Source organism: Condylura cristata, unplaced genomic scaffold, assembly GCF_000260355.1.
Source record: "Condylura cristata isolate star-nosed mole 26May11 unplaced genomic scaffold, ConCri1.0 scaffold00009, whole genome shotgun sequence".
NCBI classification, from domain to species: Eukaryota; Metazoa; Chordata; class Mammalia; order Eulipotyphla; family Talpidae; genus Condylura; species Condylura cristata.
Window position 1 is genome coordinate 26,371,139 of NW_004567110.1, and position 18,247 is coordinate 26,389,385.

The following is an 18,247-nucleotide window of genomic DNA, read 5'->3' on the forward strand; positions in this document are numbered from 1 at the left end:
GTGGTCACCTCCGGGGCAGGCGGGAATCAAACTCATGTGGAAGTGGCTTTAGCTTTTCAGTGCTGTGCTTTAACCCGCTGCGCCACCAGGGAGGGCCCAAACCTGTTCTGTTTTTATTTAACTTATAGTCTTTTTAAATATCAATCTCCATCTGTTTTTTCCTTACCCTCAGTTCTTAATATTTTGTTAGCATTTCCTCCAAGGCAGTGTTTAGTTATTTTAAACAGTGTTTAATTATTTTAACTTTTGACTTGCCATTAATTATTAGAGAAACAACAATTCTAAGGCAAAAACATGTTCAATAAATAGTAGATATATAACCATTTGATTAAAAAAAATGAACAGTTTTATCCATAACTCTGTCATGTGGCCATTAACATACATAACTAATCAAATAGTGATATTTGTAGGTATTTAATAAACTGCAATGTTGGTTTGTATTGGCAGCCCACTTTACATGAGGGTATTTGAAAATTCAACTCAATTCTGACACCATCACTTGAAGATAAGAGTTTATCTAGGCGTTTTGATTTTGGTTGAATTTTTATTCCTAGGAATAGTTATTTCCCCCATCTAATAGATGGTACAGCTTCATTTATTTTAAATTTACCTTTTCCCCTCCCCCATCTTTGGGCTGTTTTCCTGCTTGTTATGCTACTTTTTTTTTCTTAAAAGCATAACAAAAACATTTCCTATAAAAGTTTTCCCACCGTGAATCTATTTTTTTTCTCATTTGTTTACTTCGTAATATCCTATCACCTTACTATTCAAGTTGTCTCTTTGGTTTCTGTTTGATATTTGTTCCATTTAAAGATTTCCTGGGCTGACTTCCTCTCCTTGAGGAGTATTAGATAGCCTTGCACCCCACCCAACCTCTGACATGTCTCTTTAGCTGCAGTATGTAACACAGGCAATGTTTTTATTTCCTTCTTAGAAAGTAGTGACAGAAGCACATAGCAGTAAGTATCAAGTACTAACAACTACTTTCAGTTCTGTGGCATTTCAGTATTTGGTTCTAAGTAACAGAATACCTAATTTAAACTTTCTTAATAAAAAGGGGACTTTATTGATACCTGCATTTGGAAAGTGTCAAGTGGGTGTGAAGTACGGTTTAATCAAGGCTTAAGTGAACTTTTCTGGCAGACTTATTATGGGTGCTTCCTATTATCCCCCTCCCTGTCCAAAATATATATATTTAAATATATATATTTACATATACCCTTATATTTATATATATATTTAAATATATATAATATATTTATATATTATCTCATAATTCTAAAGTAATTTTAGATATCATGTTTACACACCAGCTATTAAGAAAAAATAATGTAGCTTTCTAGCATTCCAAGTAGTCTTATTAGTCTGGTCACATGTCCACTTCTTAAGTATATTAGTTAGATAGGAGAATGTAGTATGTTAACATGGCTTAAAATAATCAGGGCTTACTTCTTCAAAGTGAAGAGTAATAGTGTTGGGTGTACTAGTGGGTCAAAAAACGTAGGGATAGATTCTAGGTAGTCATGTCCAGTACAGTGACACTAGATATTTGAGGGAATGAAAAACAGCTGATTTTAGATCAAAAGGACAGATTAAGTTTTTATTTTAGTGCATGACTATAATTGAGAAACTATAAAAAGAGAAAAACCAAAAACATACTGTCAAAACAGTAAATAAGTTAAACCACATTCAAATACAAAGTGATGACTGAAGCTCTAGCTGTTCCGGAAGTGTACAACTTAGCAGCCTAGAATTTGGCTCCTGAGAAATTAGGATTCAGAGTGCCCCACAGAGGACAAAAGACTGGAGTAAGATTATGTCTTTAAAGTCTGGGTTATAGATAGAGATTCCCAAAGGATAAAAGGAGGTCAAGTAAGGTGGCACAGCACTGTGAAGCTATCTGCAGCAGCAGTAGCGTGGCTTTGATGCATAAATAAATTTTTAAAATCTTAAAACAACTACAGCAACAACAAAAGGTTCAGTAAAACTGCAGAAATCTAAAGACTGAAGGCTGAACCCAAGGTGGGAGAATATGAGGGAGTGAATCAGACTGATTCAGTGACTGGATCTCCAGGCCCAGGCATCACTGAGAGATAAGAACTCAAAACATAACCTTTTATAAGACTTGGTTCTGACTTGTAATGGCAGCACGGAGGCAACTTTATAAAGGATTAAACATAGGAGGAGAAAGAATGGAGAGGAGAAAATAAACAACTAAACCCTCTTCCCCCAAAAAGCTTTCAACAGAGGTTCCAAGATGAATGAGAAGGATTCAGTGTTAAACTCATCCAACAACATTAGTGTTAGAATATGAATTTAATCCTGTTGTAAATAATTTTAAGAAACCAGCCAACAAAGACTTTTAAGTGTCTTTATGATCAGAGAGAAAAAATATTCACACTTATTAAAAATGAACAGTGAATTATGTAACAGAAAGTAAGAGCAGATGGATGTGAAGAACAAATTAGAACTCAGATTTTTTTTTTTTTAAATGTGGTAAATTATTTAAGCTTCAACCAGCCAGAGAAGATAAGTGAATTGGGAGATAGTGCTGAGAACTACACCTAATATTTAACACAGGAAAAACAAACAAAAAGGATAAATTTAGTTTTCAGCATATCTAATAAGGAGGTGGTGGGGAGCAGTATTTGAAGAGATAATAAATAAGAATTTTCCAGAATTCAAGAATGACATGAGTACTCAGATTGGAAATACACTCTGGATTCCAAGCAGGATAAACAAGTCCTTCTGAATAGAGCCCAGTGAAACTGCAGAACATTAAGGGTAAGGCAAAAACAATTAAGCCAGTGAAAAAAATGACATTTATTACATAAGAACAACAATTAGACTGAAGTAGACCTTTCTAGCAGTAGTAGATGCCAGGTAGTTTCGAAATGCAGAGGGAAAGTAACTGTGAAGTATGACCGGCAGTCATCTGAAATGTTTTTTAAGGGTGAAGTCAAAGCCATTTTCAAACTCAACAAGAAGTTAACTACTCCCAGGGTCCTCACTAAAAGCAAAACAAAACAAAAAAACCCCACACAACTAAAGGCCAGAAGAGTGAATCCAGAGGGAAGACATGGAATTCTTTTTTTTAAAGTATGATCCAATTAATAAAAGATAAGTTTAGTTAACCAATGTTTTTAAACGTTTAAGGGATTCAGAGGGAAAATGAGTTTTGTGTTTGCTAAAAGTAGCAAGCAATTTTTATTCAGAGCGTCAGGAGAAACTTGAGAAGACGAACTGGAAAGCCATGTAGCCATTAAATGTGAACCCCTCAGTTGCTGGCTGCTGGTTCCCACCCTGGTAAGTAACTGAGGTAACCGCAGAGCCTCTCCAGCCTCGCCTTTCATACTTGTCCACTCTAGAGGCTCTGCGTTGCTTGAAGTGCAAGCAGGCCACAAGATGGCATCGTGAGGCCATGTAAGTAAAGTCCAGTTTTAGCTAGAAAAAACTCACTTTTAAAAAACCAGATAAAAGAGGCACATTTTCCTGAAAGCCTTCTGATGGACATCCAGTGCTTACTTAATGTCTTTATTCAGTATTATTAATATTCCCTTTGTGAACAATTAATTTTGATTTATTTTAGACCAATATCTTTCTAAAAGTTGAATGGTAACTAAATTTCCATAAGGCAAAACCAATCATATAGTTAAGCAGTATAAATCTCTGTTTGCTATTTTTTTTAATTTCCTGATGGAGAAAGAAAATTTTAAGCATGTGCTTTCTTATTGTTACAGTGAGTAAGAAGTACTTGAGCATAATGATTTCAGGAATTTAGTCACTTCCTGTGAAGCCTGAAAGCATTTCCAAATACTTTGTTGGTTTCTCACCCTTAAGTTTACTTAAGGTGAGGTGATTGCTGATGGTTAATTCAAAATATATGTGCTAGCGTGATGTTTCCTGTAAAGGAGCATTGCCAGATATTTACTGTTGTCCTGTAATTTAAATTTTTTTCCTTTGAATGAAATTATTGTAAGGAGTTAATTCAAAGTATAAGGCTAAATTTTCCCTTTATGTTACCTTTGATAAAACATTAAAAAATGGATCTTGGAAAAACAAACCTATTGACTTAGTTTTTTACCCGTGAAGCACCAAAATATGTTATTATATGGACAACCTGTAACAAAATAGTTTTTTCTAATTAGTAGGATTATGGATAACTTTTAAATTCATATTTATTAAAATTTTCACAGAAAACTATAGAACTAGTCATAAGGAAAACAATGGTACTTTAATTCCTATCACAGGAACTTGAGTGTATATTCAGTAAAGAATTATCGGCGTCTCCTAGGTCTAGACTTCAAGAAACACTGTGACATGTGCTTTGTAATCTGCCAGCATACTCTGTGAGCATACTCACCAAGAGTATGCTGACCAGATTTGTTTTTTGCATTCTAGAGATATGATCAAAAGGAATTTTAGAAGATGGTTATGAATAAGCATCAAAACTGTTTTAGAGCCGTTGTCTCCTAATTATCTTGATAACTGCACAGAGGCAGCGTGGCACAGCAGAAGTATTATACTAAATTTGGAGTCTGCTCCCACTTAGCAGCTGTCTGGCCATCAGCTCCTTAACCTCTCCAAACCTTGGAAATTAGGACCACTCTTAAGAAACTAAGAACAGCTATTTAGGATAAGCTAAATTGAATATATAATTGTTTGGGGGAGGATTCAATCACATTTAGATTTATTTTAGATACGGCTTTTTCCCCCTTTCTTAATACCTGTGGGTCTGTGCAGCATGTAAATTTTAAAAACAGTAATTCTTAAGTGTTAGCAATTATGTCTAGGTAAACTCATTGGGAATTTTTATGGTTGAGATTCTTTTATATTTTATAATAGCTGTCTCTTTGACTTGGCAAGAATGATCAAGTGAAAGAATCCAGTTTTAGGCTTTCCATTTATTTTATATCATTTTCAGTTTTAGTACTTTCCTTTGACATTAGAAAATGTAAGCAGTAAGGTAGTGTATGTCATTTATTTCTTGCATTTTGCTGAAGTTTCTGGCTCTCTGATCTCTGATCAGAGTTGCTATGTAGGAAGTAGGTAGTCCACTTGAACCAAGAATGTAGCACTTCATCTTGCTTTATTCCCAGTGACTTTCAAAATGAAAGCTAAATCAATATATTATGTGTGGTTGATGATATTGGCTATAGAGCACCAGTTTAAAGTTATGGAATAAGTATAAAAATAAGGCATGCTTTGGGCCCTCCCTGGTGGTGCAACAGGTTAGGACACAGCACTGCAAGCTGGCTGCAGCTGCTTCAGTGTAAGTTGGATCCCCACCCCAGAGGTGACCCACATGGCGCGGCAGACCTCTCCTGACCTGCCTGCTGCGCCCCTCAGCAGTGTACTTTGTCCATCCACCTGTTCTGTACCCCCACTCTATCTTTGGTGAAGCCTCTCACCACCCCTGCACCTCTTGCTTGTACCCCAGTTCTATGTGCATAAAAAATCTTTAGGCCCTCCGTGGTGGCGCAGCGGGTTAAAGCACTGCACTGAGAAACTAAAGCCACTTCCGCATGAGTTCGATCCCCACCTGCCCAGGAGGTGACCACATGGCGTGGCAGACCTCTCCTGACCCGCCCGCTGCTCCCCTCAGCAGTGTACTTCATCAATCTGCCTGTTCTGCTTCCCGCTCTGTCTCTGGTGAATCCTCTCACCCTCTGCATCTCTGGCCTGTACCCCAGTTCTGTATGAATAAATAAATAAATCTTTAAAAAAAAAATCTTTAAAAAAAAAGTTACTTTTTTCTTCATTACTTCTTAACTATCTGCAAGAACTGTCTTAAGTTGTGAAAATTGACATAAGGTTAACATAAAAGAAATTGTAAAATAAAAAGAATAGCAGCTAGAACTTTTCCATCATGTCAGTGACTTTCAGGCTTCCACCAGAACCTCCTCATTGTTTTGTTACTTATACTCAGACAAACCCTATTTAGTGTTAAGGGCTCTTGTTACTGAGATCTAGGTAGGCACCTGTTCCTGACCAGAGAGCCCTGCTTACAGCAATCCCAGGGAATCATCCCCTGAGCCCTTGAGCCATGGGCTCTGTCTCTGTGGACACAGTCCATTAGGAGCCAGCTGTGGTGGTGAACAACCCAGAAGACTTTCTGGGACTTAGCCATTCCCACTGTTGATAGTCCTTGTGGTTTTTTTCTTTGTCAGGAATTGGTTTACCTTTCGTGGAGGTCTATAGTCCCCACTAGAGGTCACCCATGGTCAGGAGTTGCTTGGTTACCCAGTGATCAATGTTTGCAAGCTTCCTTCAGTACTGTAGAGAACTCTTTTCCCCAGGGCTGTGTCCAGCCTCAGGAGAGTAGTAACTGTGTGTTTTTGTTTTCATGGGTGGGGGGTGGGTGGGGGTGGGTAGAAGAAGTGCTGGTAAATCAAACAGCTTGTAAGTAGCTGAACTCAGTTCAGCTCCAGATATTTCCTGGCTGGAGTAGCCAACCTCTTTGAACAGCCTTTGGCAGGAGCAGACTGCCTCCAGAGTGTTATACACTCACCTAATAGTAACCCCTCTCAGGAGAGTCAGATTATAATACGCCTCTCTCCCTTCTGCTTTCCCACCTTGAAAAGCAGCCATCAGTATGCTTCGCGAAACTCATATCCATTCACAGGGAAACAGATTCTGCATTCTGTAAATCTTGAAAGATACACGCTCACTGTTTACACTTACACATTAGTGCTTCTATCTCCACTTGTTGATTGGTTCTTGTTATGCATTCCCAGGACATTCACCCAGGCGATTCCACATGCTTTATCTTACAAATTCTTCTATAAATAACCCTTCACTTTCCTGGCTGTCTGAGGGACCTAGAAAGGTGACTCCATGGGGAAGATGGACACCTTCAGACACAGTAGTCTTTCATCAAAATCGTTAGGCCTTTATATGATCTAGTATTTGCAGTACTAGCCATTTATCCCGGAGAAAGGAGGACTTATATTCACATAAAATTATATGCCTGAATGTTTTAGAAGCTTTAATATAATGCTTCAAACTGGAGAAAACCAGATGTCCTTCAATATGTGAACAATTAAACAAATTGTGGTACTTCCATATTTTGGAATATTACTTGGTGATAAAAAATAGACTATAGTTATGTGTTAGTTAGCAATGTTGCAGTCAGTTACAGAAGGAAGCAGATATGATAGTGGTCCTGATATATGACTAGATATGTACTATACTATAACATCGAGGTGTTTGTAATTGCTTTCTGAACAATGACAAAATTATCCAGGTGAAATTTCTCAAAATATATCCCTGTCATTAAGTCATACATGGACTGTATTGATATAGGCAATAATTTGGCTGAATCTCCAGAGAATTGTGTTGAGTAAAAATAACACCAACAAAAAAAATCCCAAAATGTTTATAACATTCTTGAAATGACAGTTCCAGAAATGAAGCAGTGGGATTGTAGATGGGAAGAAGTACATATGAACAACAGTTAATATGGGTCCTGATTTTTATCACTTTTATAACTTTTTGATGAAGCTCTCAATTATATATTTAATGGGTAAGGTCTAATTGAGGTTTTGAGAATTTTCTTGGCAGGTTTCTAGTAATAAGAACTTAAATACATGTATAGTACTAAGTTTTAGGTCGCATAAATAAGCCTGTGGTTTGATTATGTGCATTTTTTTATGGAATATTGTATCAGAAGAAATGGTAAGAGCAGTCTTTCTTGTGCATATGAAGGAGCAATTGGATTATGTGGGGGAGGCATAATTATTTATAATTCTATCTGAAGGTGAAAAGCAAAACTTGTCCTTTATTTAATATTTGCCCTGTCTCCTTTGCACCATTACAACATTGAAAATGAAAACCAGAGCATATGTCAGAGTAAGGCTTTGTCACAAAGACTCAATTGCAGTGGTCAGGACAAGAAAGAAAAAGTACTTGGCTCTGTGTGAACTACGAATATTTGTTCAATGAAGTCAATTAAGTGACTCAGCGGTAGGAAGTTTACCTAAGTTGGTAAACTTCACTTCCACCTAGCATTGATAACCTTTTGGGATGAAACCTGACTTACATGTTGCTCATGCAGCTTAATTATTTCGCTGTTGCAATTTACTTAAAGGAACTTGATAACGTAAATCACCTGTGAAAGGTTAACCTGAATTTCATCCTGAGCTATAGATTTGGGACTTTCGCATTCTATTCCACCACTTAGCACCCTACTTGTCACATGCCAAGGCGTGTTTAATCCACCAACCCTGACTCTTTGTGGTCCATACTGCCTGTGCGTAGCTTCAACTTTTGTGGCCCCGCATAAGAAGAATGCAGTGGGACAGACGGGATACTGAGGGGCAACCCGAATGGGTCCCCCCAAAGCTAAGGTGAGACAGGACTTCCTGAAGAGCAGGGTCAGGCATGTGGAAACTCTGCAGATAAATTTGAATTAATTTTTCTTTCACATGGAAAGTAAAGTAGGGAATGATCTCAGGTGGAGTTTCAAGTAACAGCATTCACACACCTTGGAAATGTTTATTTGTTAATGTATCATATTTGATTTAAATATAAGTACTGATTGCTTTTACATTTCCTTCGCCCCCACTGCAAATAGCATTTTATTTCTAAAAATGCTTTTATGTGCTAATCTGTGATCTAGCTACCATTTTTAATGTGAAAAATACGTATTCTGAATATTAGTGACTAGAGTGGATTTTCAGGGGCCTGTTTGTTCCCTACTAGAAGACACATGATTTGATCCTTTTTCTTTTTATCTTTCTGACCATCTTTTCTTGTTTATAGGCAACAGATTGCACCTTACTTAAGTACTTCTGTTCTCCACTACTTTAACTCTCATCATTTTTTTTTATTACAAAAGTTTATTTTTACATCATTTTGTACATTTTTTTTCCATCTCAATTGTAATCCCTGCGGGTTTCCCATCACCAAGTCACCCATGTGCCATCACCATAATCCCATGCATTTCCCTCCCCCCATCCTGTTTTTGATCCCATTCCCCACTCCACCCCCACAAAATGTCTTATTTTTGTTATTTTCCACCTGGTCCATTATACTCCTGCTATGAGTGAAACCATCCGGTATTTTTCTTTCTCTTTCTGGCTTATCTCACTAATCATGATCTTTTCCAGCTCCATCCAAGTTGCTGCAAAAGACATGTGTTTCTCTTTTTTGGTTGCTGAGTAATATTCCATTGTATACATGTACCACATCTTTTTAATCCAGTCATCTACTTTGGGCATTTGGGCTGCTTCCATGTTTTTCCAATTGTAAATAAAGCAGCAATAAACATGGGGGTACAAGTATCTTTTTCAATCAGTATTTTTGTGTCTTTTGGGTAGATACCTAGGAGTGGGATTGCTGGGTCATAGGGAAGCTCCATGTTTAGCAGTTTGAGGAACCTCCAAACAGTTTTCCATAGTGGTTGTACTATTAACTCTCATCATTTTATAAATTGATACTTACCTTATAAATTAATGGCTTACCCACAGATTTTCTGGGCAATACCTACAGGCCTCATTAGTCTGGTTGTATGTAATAGAACAGCAAGTCTACACCTTTGTTATAATTCACGCTACACCTTTTTTATAACTGAATTTTCTGTTGACTATAGATTTGTGCCAGCACATTTCTGGACATTCTGTTGAACCTTCTCAAGAATTCAGAGAAACTGCTTGGTGATCACTGAAAGAAAGATCTAATCTCAGGGCTTACGTGAGTATTTTCTCCTGGGGACTTCTTACAGCATGTGACCTTGCTTAGGGCAGATTCAGTTCTTACTCAAGAAAAATGTTATCTATCCTTGAGTTTATTAGATTTGGGGGTAAGGTTAGCGATATCTTAAGGACACAGTGAAATTCACAAAATATACCACAGTTATTCTCACTTAAAAAATAGACAAGAAAGACTTGTCTTTTTATTGAGCCAACATTTAAAAGAATCTCAGTGTGCAAACCACAAGAATTCTTACTGTGTTTGAACCAAAAACGTCAAGTAGATTTTTTTCATTATCTATTCTTCCAGAATTTAGCCAAAACATTTTAACTCATGAAAAAGCATCTCATAAGTGAAATTTATTTTTTATGAGCCAATCAGTAAATATTTTAGGTAAAATAGATAAGCCTCAAAAAAAAAAAAAAAACACCAAAAAACTCTTGACTATTTTATTAAGTAGTTTCTTCTCGTTGGTTTGATCTCTTTTAAAAATAATCTGAAGGGGGCCCTCCCTGGTGGCGCAGCGGGTTAAAGCACTGCACTGAGAATCTAAAGCCGCTTCCGCATGAGTTCAATTCCCGCCTGCCCCGGAGGTGACCACATGGTGTGGCAGACCTCTCCTGGCCCGCCCGCTGCTCCCCTCAGCAGTGCACTTCGTCGATCTGCCTGTTCTGTTCCCCACTCTATCTCTGGTGAAGCCTCTCACCACCCCTGAGCCTCTGGCCTGTACCCCAGTTCTGTATGCACAAATAAATAAATCTTTAAAAAAAAAAAATAATAATCTGAAGTTTATTTTAACTTGATCTCTTAATTCTCAGTCACAAGCAGATTGAGAATTTTCCTCAACAACTCCTCACCCTTTATAGCCACTCATTCAGTACGCTGTGCTAATTCTGTCTTCCGGATCTCTCCAGTGTGCCCCTCTTGCTAGGCCACTGCCTCAGAGCCTCAGATCAGGCTCTCATCATTTCTTGCCAGGATTTCTGAAGTAACCTAATGATTGATTTTCCTGTCGTCAGTCTTGATCCCCTCCAGTTTAACACTTTCATATTGTCGACAAAGTCATATTTCAGAAAAACTTTAATAAGACCATGCCATTTCCTTGACTTAAAATCCTTCAGTGACTCCTCACTAAGATTCTAGGATAATAAGCCTTACCATGACTTGTTGGGAAGATCAAATAAAGCTTATTTACCCCCCCATCCCCACCCCGAGTATTATCTAGCTCAGAACAGCCCCTCAGTACACGGTGACATTTTCTCTTTGCACATAGAACCCGAGGTAGCAGCAGTGCTCTAGAGTGGACAGTGGCTCTGCCGAGAAGCCAGGCTGTAAGGAGCCGGGGCATGGGAATCTCACCCAAATCTGCAGCTTTGCTTTCTTCTTGAACCCCTTTTAAGGTAGGCACATGTGTAGGCTCTTCTAGCATCCAGTTCCAGCAAGAGAGGTTCTGCCTGACAAACTGTAAGCCAAGCCCGTCTGTGCCTAAACTTTTGTCGCCTAAGAGTAGTGGGCATCTGAGTAAACACACTGGACACTGCCTTTGTGTTTCTCGTTGTGGTTTGTGTTTTCTCTGCAATTTCTTAGTAAAGTCTCTTAAATGAAACTAGACACTTTTCTTCCCTCCTTCTCTCCCCTCCCCCTTACCAGTGAGGCAGGGATGTGTCAGGAAAGAGATGTGGATAAACTGAGTGGGTGAAGCCAGGTCACTCAGAGATGAGATGTGGATGTGGACTCAGCGGAAGCTGCAGCTTTAGCCCTCCTCAGTATTCCCAGGCACATCTGTTCCTCTCATTTCTCAGACAAGGTTTTGGCAAAGCTGGGTATTTATGTAACAATAAAATAGCAAACTAGGTTATACAAGAAAAAACTCTGAATTGAGTTCATATACTACAATTGTTAATTCAGTTTGTTGCTTTCCTTAGTTTTCCCCCTTCTGTTAAAATTTGACATTTGTGCTATAAACACAATGTTCATTGGGACCTTACTGTGAATTAAGTTATTTTAATTTTTTTTCATGCTGACTTAGCTTTTGAGTAGGTAATTTTCTGTACCATATACAATATTGCATTTCAGATTAAAGAACCCAAAATACATAAAAGAATCACTTAGGGTTAAATAAGCCTCTCTACCAGCAGTGGCATTCATGTGTGTGAATAGGTAATTCTTTGAAATTCAAGGCTCACATTATCTGTCTTCTGACAATGCAGCAAACTTAAATCTAGGCAATTATATCTTGTTTAAGTTTTTCCTTTTTATTTTTTGTTTAAGTTTTAAAACAGCTCTTAATCTTTTTGCATTATGAAAAGCAAAATGGAGTTCTGTTGCAGTTTAATTGCCATTTTGATCCAGCATATGTATTAGTGCTTTTCTGAGTGACTTCATTGTCTTGATCTAGCTAGACGTCACTGACTCATCATATTTCCTTACAGGCAGATTACCTTCACCACCTCAGAACAATGTCCTATGTTTTTGTAAATGATTCTTCTCAGACGAATGTCCCCTTGCTACAAGCCTGTATTGACGGAGACTTTAACTATTCCAAGCGGCTTTTGGAAAGTGGCTTTGACCCTAATATTCGTGACAGCAGGGGCAGAACAGGCCTTTACCTTGCAGCAGCCCGCGGGAACGTAGACATCTGCCAGTTGTTGCATAAATTTGGTGCTGATCTTCTGGCCACAGATTATCAAGGAAACACAGCTCTTCATCTCTGTGGCCATGTAGATACTATTCAATTCTTAGTTTCCAATGGACTGAAAATTGATATTTGGTAAGTAACCTGCAGCTTTGAAGTCTGTTTCTTACCATTAGTTTCTCAACCAGGGGTCTGATCAAGGACTCTTGGTTTTGTTTCCTGTGTGGTCAGCTGTAGTAACATGCTCAAAAAGGCACTGAGGATGGGGTAATCTTGTTGGAGAACTAGGGTATAAGGAACTGACTTCTAAATATATGTTGAAGCAGTGTTTAAGTTTTTTTGTGGAAATAGTTGCCAGGTGTTCTAAGACAAGGGGAAAAAAAGAAAAGAACTAACATTTATTGAAAATCTATTATGGGTTGGGTGCTATGTTTACTTATCTTAGCTCATTTAATCCTCAGTATAAATAGCTCTTCAGGAGGTGTTATCTTCATTTTACAGGTGAAATAGTTGAAAGCAAAGGGGTTAAATGGCTTAATAAAGGTTACTAGCTTGTAAGTGCCAAGCTGGAATTTGAACTTATTTCTTCATGATTCCAGTGTATTTGCCTTCCGTCATGTAATGTACCATCCATAAATCTCTGGAGCTCATAGTCCTTTTTGTACTGAACAATAGGAAGAAGTGTGTTTTATCAGTTTGTTTTCGTGATACTTTGTCTCTTGCATTGGAAAATGTCAGATCACCTTTAAAACTGATCCTGATCTTTACATTGCAATTACATATTGCCCTAATTTATCGATGTTATGATGTGCTTTTTCCTCAGATTCTTAGACTTTTTTTTTTTTTTACATGTAAATGTCAAATAAGAAAAAATTAGGAACATTTCTAGGAAGATGCTCTTTTTTATTTTACTATGTATTTTTTCTTTTTCTCTGGAAGGAAAAATTAGGTTAATTCAGAACTTAAATTCCTTCTCAATCATTGGTTCCACGCTGTCTTTTAATTTTGAGTTAACTGGATTCAGCTCAACTGAGATCTACACAAATATCTACTAACAATATAACACAACTCCGATGTTTGTCTTTTTATTTTTATGAATTTTTTTTAGCAACCATCAAGGTGCTACACCATTAGTTCTCGCAAAGCGCAGAGGAGTGAATAAAGATGTCATCCGATTGCTGGAATCTTTGGAAGAACAAGAGGTAAAAGGATTTAACAGAGGAACCCACTCAAAACTGGAGACCATGCAAACAGCAGAGAGTGAGAGGTATTTAAGATATAATATTTGAAGGGTCAAGTCATTTTAAGGATTTGGGTGTTTATGACGTTGGGAGTTCTGTATTCCTTTGCTCTTAAGTGCAGAGCGTTAATGCTTTCTTTGAACTTTATATGTCTCCAGATTACAATTGAGAAGCTGTCTAATAGTACACATGCCCATGTGTACTATTAACCACGGTGCTGGGAAGCCTGCAGTGTAAGAGGAGGTAGTTAAGAACTGAATATGAGGGATGGAAGCAGGAGTTTAGAATTTTAAGTAGGGGGTCACTGAAAAATTGGAATTTCAAAAAAGGAGCAGAAAGATAAGTAAGTCTGAAATTTGAATAATATTAAAAAGACTAATGGTAATTTCAAAGATAGGGAATGGGTGTGATAAAGAAAGTAAAATGGAAGACTATAAATAACTTTCATATGAGTTGGAACAAAGGAAATTTGTGCCCTTGTAAGTAATTTAAGCTAAGATACAGTGGCTGACTGACTGAATCTTAAAAATATCTCGTCACTGCTCATCAAGAAGCAGTTTAGGACACTACTCAGGGAGCCTGCAAAGATGAAAAACCATCTTTCTCTTGTCCTCACTGGCATGGAGGTAAAAGGATGATGGACTTAACCGTAGTCTCCTAAATTTCCAGTGGAGTATGTATTTCAAGGGCCCTCATTGGCTGTTTATCAGTAGCCGACTGACCGGAGCTTGGATTTAGCGTCATTAGCCCACTGAGACCAGCAGCACCATTGTAACAAAACCCTTTTTATTTTACATGGCTCAGTGTTCATCTGGCTCCTCGTCCTGGTGGTTGCTTCCCTCCCTCCTTACGTATGATGATAGTCTTCCTGGGGATCTGTACTTCTACTCTCAAACCCAGTACTTTTTGTGTAGATACCTTTAAGCACTGATTGTGGCCCAGAGAACTTAAATAGAGTTTACTTCTGGAACAGTACATGTTTCTCAAAACTTGCCACCCAGAACTGACAAGTAGATAAACAAGAACTCAAAGATGGATTTACTTTTCCTGTCTCCCATGCACTCAGTCTGTAGTCAGCGCCATGGCATCTTCCTAACACTAAGTTACAGATCATGGTGCTCCAAAATATTGATATTTATCTTCATCTTTCTATAGAATGGTAGTAAATGACTTTAAACTTCTTAACCAGGAAACATATCCATGAATGTGGTTTTGCTTCATGTTTTTCAGACCTTATTTGGTATGTTTGTTAATAGCAATTTCCTTAGCACTTCTTTATCAGAAATACATTTTTGACTACTTTGCCTCAGCTGTAAGAAATAATTGACCATTTGAGAAACTCAATATGCAATATTTACCCCTGCTTCTTTCGTATACCTGCCATTTCAGTAGGTATTTGAAGATTTGTATTACTCAGCCTGAAAAATTATATTATTTATAGCATTGTATAAAGCCAGTTCTTCAAAAACTGGACTGATAACTACTTGTTCTACCTGGTTATTTATCTTTTGCCTGCCTCTTAGTGTCAAGAGAAAAATGCAGCGATTGAAGCTTAAATTATAGTTTTAAGGCGGCATCATTAGTCATTAGGGAAATGCATATTGAAATCACGGTGAACCACAACTTCATTTCCTCTAGGATGGCTATAAAAAAAAAGATGGGCAGTAAAAAATGTTGGTGAAGGTGTGGAGAACTCATATATTGCTGATAGGAATATAAAGTAGTAGAGCTGCTTTGGCAAATAGTCTGGCAGTTCTTCAAAGAGTTGGAATGTTAACAATGGTTTCACTTATAGGTGTATACCAAAGACTGCTAAAAACACAGCCATGCATAAACTTGTTCACAGATGTTCACAGCAAAGTATTCTTTTTTTTTTTTCCTTAAAAGATTTATTTATTTATTTATATATATATACAGGCCAGAGGTGCAGGGGGTGAGAGGATTCACCAGAGACTGAGTGGGGAGCAGAACAGGCAGATTGATGAAGTACACTGCTGAGGGGAGCAGCGGGCTGGTCAGGAGAGGTCTGCCGGTCTGCCGTGCCATGTGGATCTCCTCAGGGGCAGGCGGGGCTCGAACTCATGCTGAATGGCTTTAGCTTCTTGGTGTGGTGCTTTAACCCACTGCACCACCAGGGAGGGCCAGCAATGTTATTCTTAATAGCCCGAAAGTGGGACCTACCCAAAAGTCCATCAACTGATGAATGGATAAATAATGTCAACTATTTATCCAGTGGGATATTCCCATTTCCCCACTACTTCCTGTGTCTTAAATTTAATTTAGTTCCTTTTTACTTTGTTGGTATGGGATGACAAGAACAGCATAGGGAACAGCATGTACAAACCAAATATTACATGTGTACATGTGCACATCATCAGCTTACGTCAGCATTTCCTGGACAGTGGAAAGCACCTCACGGAATACAGTCATTAGAAAATTCCAATTGGCAGTTTGCATGAGCTCATAGAGAATACTCAACTGAAATCCTCTTATATCTAACATCTTTGGGTCAATAAATTTCATGTAAGTTTCCTTAAATTTCCATATTGGTATCGACTCCCATGAAAATTTCTTGTGTTATTCAGAAAATAAACATCTTTTAATATAAAGAAGAAAGTTTGGATGTCAGGCATACTGGCCTTTAGGAAATCAGCCTCTTATGATTAGAGAAGTTCTCTAATACTAATAAAGGCTGAAAGACTTATAATTAATAGTGTCAAAAAGTGAATTAAAGTTGTAAGTTAAAAAATTGTCTATCTTGCATGGTGACCCATACTCTAGAAATTCTTGTATGTTATGTCCACCATCTGTGCCCAGATGGTTGGATGGATATGAAGAGGAGGGGGTTAGATACTTGATGATATGGTTATGGTCACTGTGGCTTTAGTCACACCGTGACTGTATGATATTGGCTATTGGCCCACATTTTGTGACATAATCTGAGTGCTATTCCCTTACAGTTTTGAATTCATCACAATGTGGCTTTTTGCTAAATACTAAAGTCAGATATACTGTTCTCTTTTTGTCACATATTTCTCGATGACAAGGCTCTCAAAACCAGAGTTAATGTTTTTATGATATTTATGCTGGACTTAGTGAGTAGGCAGGAGAGAAATAAACTTACTGTGTAATACTGTACAAGATAAAACCAGTAGAGGGCCCTTCCTGGGGGCGCAGTGGGTTAAAGCACAGCACTAAGAAGCTAAAGCCACTTCGGCAAGCATTCGATCCCTGCCCCGGAGGTGACCACATGGTGTGGCAGACCTCTCCTGACCCACCCGCTGCTCCCCTCAGCAGTGTACTTCGTCGATCTGCCTGCTCTGCTCCCCACTCTGTCTCTGGTGAATATGCTCTCACCACCCCTGCACTTCTGGCTTGTACCCCAGTTCTGTATGCATAAATAAATAAATCTTTAAAAATAAAAAATAAGATAAAACCAGTAGAAGGAAGTGTTTAGAATTCATGACTAGAGGATGACAGTTAAAAGAAGGTATTCTTTCATTGGTCAGATTATTGAACTAAATTAATAAAAATCTCTTTTTAAGATTTACGCACTGCCTACATTTTTTTAGATTTGCCCTCTGCTTATTTTTACTACTATGACTTCTCATAATGAATCTCCATATTGAATTCTTCTAAATTCACAATAGCCAAAATGTATTTTGGTTTAACATCTGATGAAACAACTCATTTGACTGACTTCAAGGCTTCTGCGTGGGATCCTTTTACTAGAAAAGGATTTTTAATTTTGACTCTGCCAGATACTAAACCAAATGAAGATAGACTGTGAGATTGTACATGTATCTTCTACGTGTTGTATAGTAAGGCTGGGCTTTCTAAAAGCAATGCCTATTGCTTCATGTTTTTGAAAGCGATGAAATGTGTTTTGTGTTCTTCCTTTTCTCTGTGCTTCTCTCGCAGTGCCATGGAAAGCCATTCTCTGCTCAATCCCAACCTGCAGCAAGGGGGAGGAGTCCTGTCCAGCTTCCGAACCACATGGCAGGAATTTGTAGAGGATCTGGGTTTCTGGAGGGTGTTGCTCTTAATTTTTGTTATTGCTTTGCTGTCTCTCGGCATTGCCTACTATGTGAGTGGGGTGCTGCCCTTTGTAGAAAACCAGCCAGAACTGGTGCACTAACGGAGCTCGGGAGATGAGGCACATGCTGGCGTCCTGACTTCCAATATTTGTTCCCAGTGTCTCAAAAATTTTCTCTTAGTGCAAGGCAGTGAGGGCTGTACAATTTTTCTTTTTGCATTGTTAAGTATTGTAGTCCTTTTAGAAAAACATCATTGAACTAACTACACACTATAGTTGCGTATACTTCATCCGAAAGCTACCTCTTACTCAACCTGACTTCTTAGGAAACTACACTGAGGAAAGTCTACATCCTGATAAAATATGATAAAAAAAAAAAAAAGGAAAGATAAAGGAAGAGACTAGGAAGTCCTTGCTAGAAACCTTACCCTAACATAGGACCAACTACAGTGAAGTGTTTAAAAGATTTTACTATAATGTTAATTTTGGTTAGTCGTGTTATTTTTGTTTAATTTTGCAAGAGCCCCTTTTATCTTTTTTCTTGCACTGTCTGGGAATGGAAAAGAGAATGAAACATTCAGCTTAAAACTTGAAGTGATTTTTTTTCAGATCCTTGTAGTAAATCAGTATTGTCAGAAAATG

At 37.9% G+C, this 18,247-nt stretch overlaps 1 protein-coding gene across 1 annotated transcript in view; it reads left to right on the forward strand.

The window, feature by feature from the left end:
• The window catches only part of ANKRD46 (ankyrin repeat domain 46), a 22,220-nt gene extending 4,226 nt beyond the window's left edge, over positions 1-17,994 (forward strand). The window contains exons 2-5 of the mRNA XM_004679692.2: positions 9,593-9,693; positions 12,126-12,463; positions 13,437-13,595; positions 17,491-17,994. Of these exons, the coding sequence (XP_004679749.1) occupies positions 12,153-12,463; positions 13,437-13,595; positions 17,491-17,707 (687 nt within the window). The 5' untranslated portion in view covers positions 9,593-9,693; positions 12,126-12,152 and the 3' untranslated portion in view covers positions 17,708-17,994. The remainder of the gene's footprint in view (positions 1-9,592; positions 9,694-12,125; positions 12,464-13,436; positions 13,596-17,490) is intronic.
• Positions 17,995-18,247: the final 253 nt, after the last annotated feature.